Source organism: Gigantopelta aegis, chromosome 7 (assembly GCF_016097555.1).
Source record: "Gigantopelta aegis isolate Gae_Host chromosome 7, Gae_host_genome, whole genome shotgun sequence".
NCBI classification, from domain to species: Eukaryota; Metazoa; Mollusca; class Gastropoda; order Neomphalida; family Peltospiridae; genus Gigantopelta; species Gigantopelta aegis.
Genome location: NC_054705.1, coordinates 40613854 through 40616353, shown reverse-complemented (window position 1 = coordinate 40616353; position 2500 = coordinate 40613854). Strand labels below are relative to the sequence as shown.

Here is a 2500-nt window from a genome sequence, read left to right as displayed (position 1 = left end):
TATTCATCCATTCATTCATTTATTCATCCAGCATTCCATCCCTTCATTCATCCATTTATTCATCCCTCCATTCAATCGCCCTTATGAGGACTGCCACTGAATAGACAATTCTAAACCTGCAGAAGACAGGGAAAGAAGTCTAGACTGTGGCGAACGACGTTTATAGGGAGGGGTCGAATCATGCACCCCTCCCCGAAAATATATAGAGCTGTGTGTGTGTGTGGAGGGGGGGGGGGGCGGCCGCCGAAACCCACCCCTTGCACATGCACCTACTGAAGTTGGCGATTTTGCTTGACTTCAAATATAGGCAATGTGTCTGCTCCTCGCTGGCTATTCAAGGAATAAGAGATTAAGATTAAATATTTTACAAACCGGCATCGGTGGTGTCGTGGTTAAGCCATCGGACATAAGGCTGGTAGGTACAGGGTTCGCAACCCGGTACTGGCTCCCACCCACAGCGAGTTTTAACGACTCAATGGGTAGGTGTAAGACCACTACGCCCTCTTTTCTCTCACTAACCACTAATAACTAACCCTCTGTCCTGGACAGATGGCCCACATAGATGTGTGCCCAGGACAGCGTGCTTGAACCTTAATTGGATATAAGCACGGAAATAAGTTCGAATGAAATTAAATGTTTCACAATGTTTACTTACGTGTCCGGTGTCCATGCTTTTGTTGTTTGTCAGTTTTAGCTTTCCGAACACGATGTCTTGTTTCATCCAATGAGATCCTCTGTTTGGAGAGTCGGGGTGCAGATAGACACGCCCAGCTGCAAAAATAAGAAATAATCAACGTAAGTATTAGTAATCATATTTATTTTATGCCATGTCACGTCATGTTACATGACATGTCATGTCGTGTCTCGTTGTGTCATTTTATTTTGTTTCATTTTATTTTTATTTTGTTTCATTTTATTTTTATTTTTTAAATTAAAACAAATATTCATTTATTTTATTTTATTTTAGTTATTAAGTTATTACTGCAAGCCCACGTTACACCAAATCCACGCCTTCGACCACATGACGCCTAAGTAGCTTAATCCACGCCCACTCCATCCTCACTCGGCTAATCCACGCCCACACCACGCTACTCTACGCCCACCTACCATGTCACGCCCATCGGGACACCAGGTTGTTTTATTTTTACCCCCCCCCCCCCCCCCAGGGGTGAACTCACTCGAGACCGTTACCAGTAAGTAATTCGCTTCATCATCTTGTGAACGCCGATCTACTCGGTCTAAGTGCAGCGTCGCCATTGTGACACTGTTCTAAAGAAATTAGTCCACGATTTTGTGAAGTAGCGCTTCATAGTTTGTATTCTTCGAGTAGCTTCCACACAGGTATTGAGAGAGGAAACCCGCTGTCGCCACTTCATGGGCTACTCTTTTCGATTAGCAGCAAGGGATCTTTTCTGCGCACCATCCCACAGACAGGGTAGTACATACTACGGCCTTTGATATACCAGTCGTGGTGCACTGGCTGGAAGTTAAGTTTGTATTTAGCATTACTAAATAATGTCACAATATGGCGAGATGACACTGTGACGAGAAAGCAGATGGCTTAATCATTACGTTAGTGGGTGTGGGGGGGGGGGGGGGGGGGGGGCATTAATAAGCACTAATCTCGTACACTTATTGCAGCCCGTCCTATTTTTGATTGGCTCATCAGTGGATTCGCACCTTAACACCGGCACAATGGCTAATGAAGACGCGATATTAAACTTGTCCTTAATTGGACGGCGATCGGTATATAGCAAAGAGCCGTACCTTTCTTGTGAGAAGCTACGGCTCATTATCTTAACGGTCAAAGGCAGGGACACAAAGGAAAAAATAATTTTGATATTCCCGCTACGTAACCACGCGCTGGCGGTACTTGGCGGTGTTTCATTCAGTTATGGCGATTGTATTATGGCTACAGATTGGCTTATCTTTTGTCAACTGGCGGCTTCTTGTTGTTTATGTTCTTTTCCTACAGGCCGAGCAGCACATACCACGGACTTTGACATAACAGCTACCCTATGCAAGTTAGAGGTGGGGTTTTTTTAATCTAGTCTTCGGTGTGGCAGTTCTCCTAAAGGCGATACAGGAGGGATGAAACATCCTGTTGCGGATCTCCTAGGGGAGTGGCGGTCCTTCCAAAGACGACCACCCGATAGTGGATCATGGAGGAAATCACGACATTGCCTAAAACCTCCTTTCGACTCTGCCATGTGCATAGATACGATTTTGATCACGGAATACGGTTTTGTCGTTCAGATTCGTTATAACAACCCAGCAGTGCTTGAATTAACCTTCAGTGGACGTAACCACGTATCAAATGGTTGATTGATCGATCGATTGATTGATTGAATTAACCTTCAGTGGACGTAACCACGTATCAAATGGTTGATTGACCGATCAATTGATTGGTTGATTGAACGACCCGCATCGGTGGTGTAGTGGTTAAACCATCGGACATAAGGCTGGTAGGTACTGGGTTCGCATCCCGGTACCGGCTCAC

At 45.1% G+C, this 2500-nt stretch overlaps 1 protein-coding gene across 1 annotated transcript in view; it reads right to left on the bottom strand.

The window, feature by feature from the left end:
• LOC121378085 (T-box brain protein 1-like) overlaps positions 1–2500 on the bottom strand; it is a 26390-nt gene that overhangs the window by 3909 nt on the left and 19981 nt on the right. The window contains exon 3 of the mRNA XM_041506185.1: positions 656–771. Coding sequence (XP_041362119.1) covers positions 656–771 — 116 coding nt within the window. The remainder of the gene's footprint in view (positions 1–655; positions 772–2500) is intronic.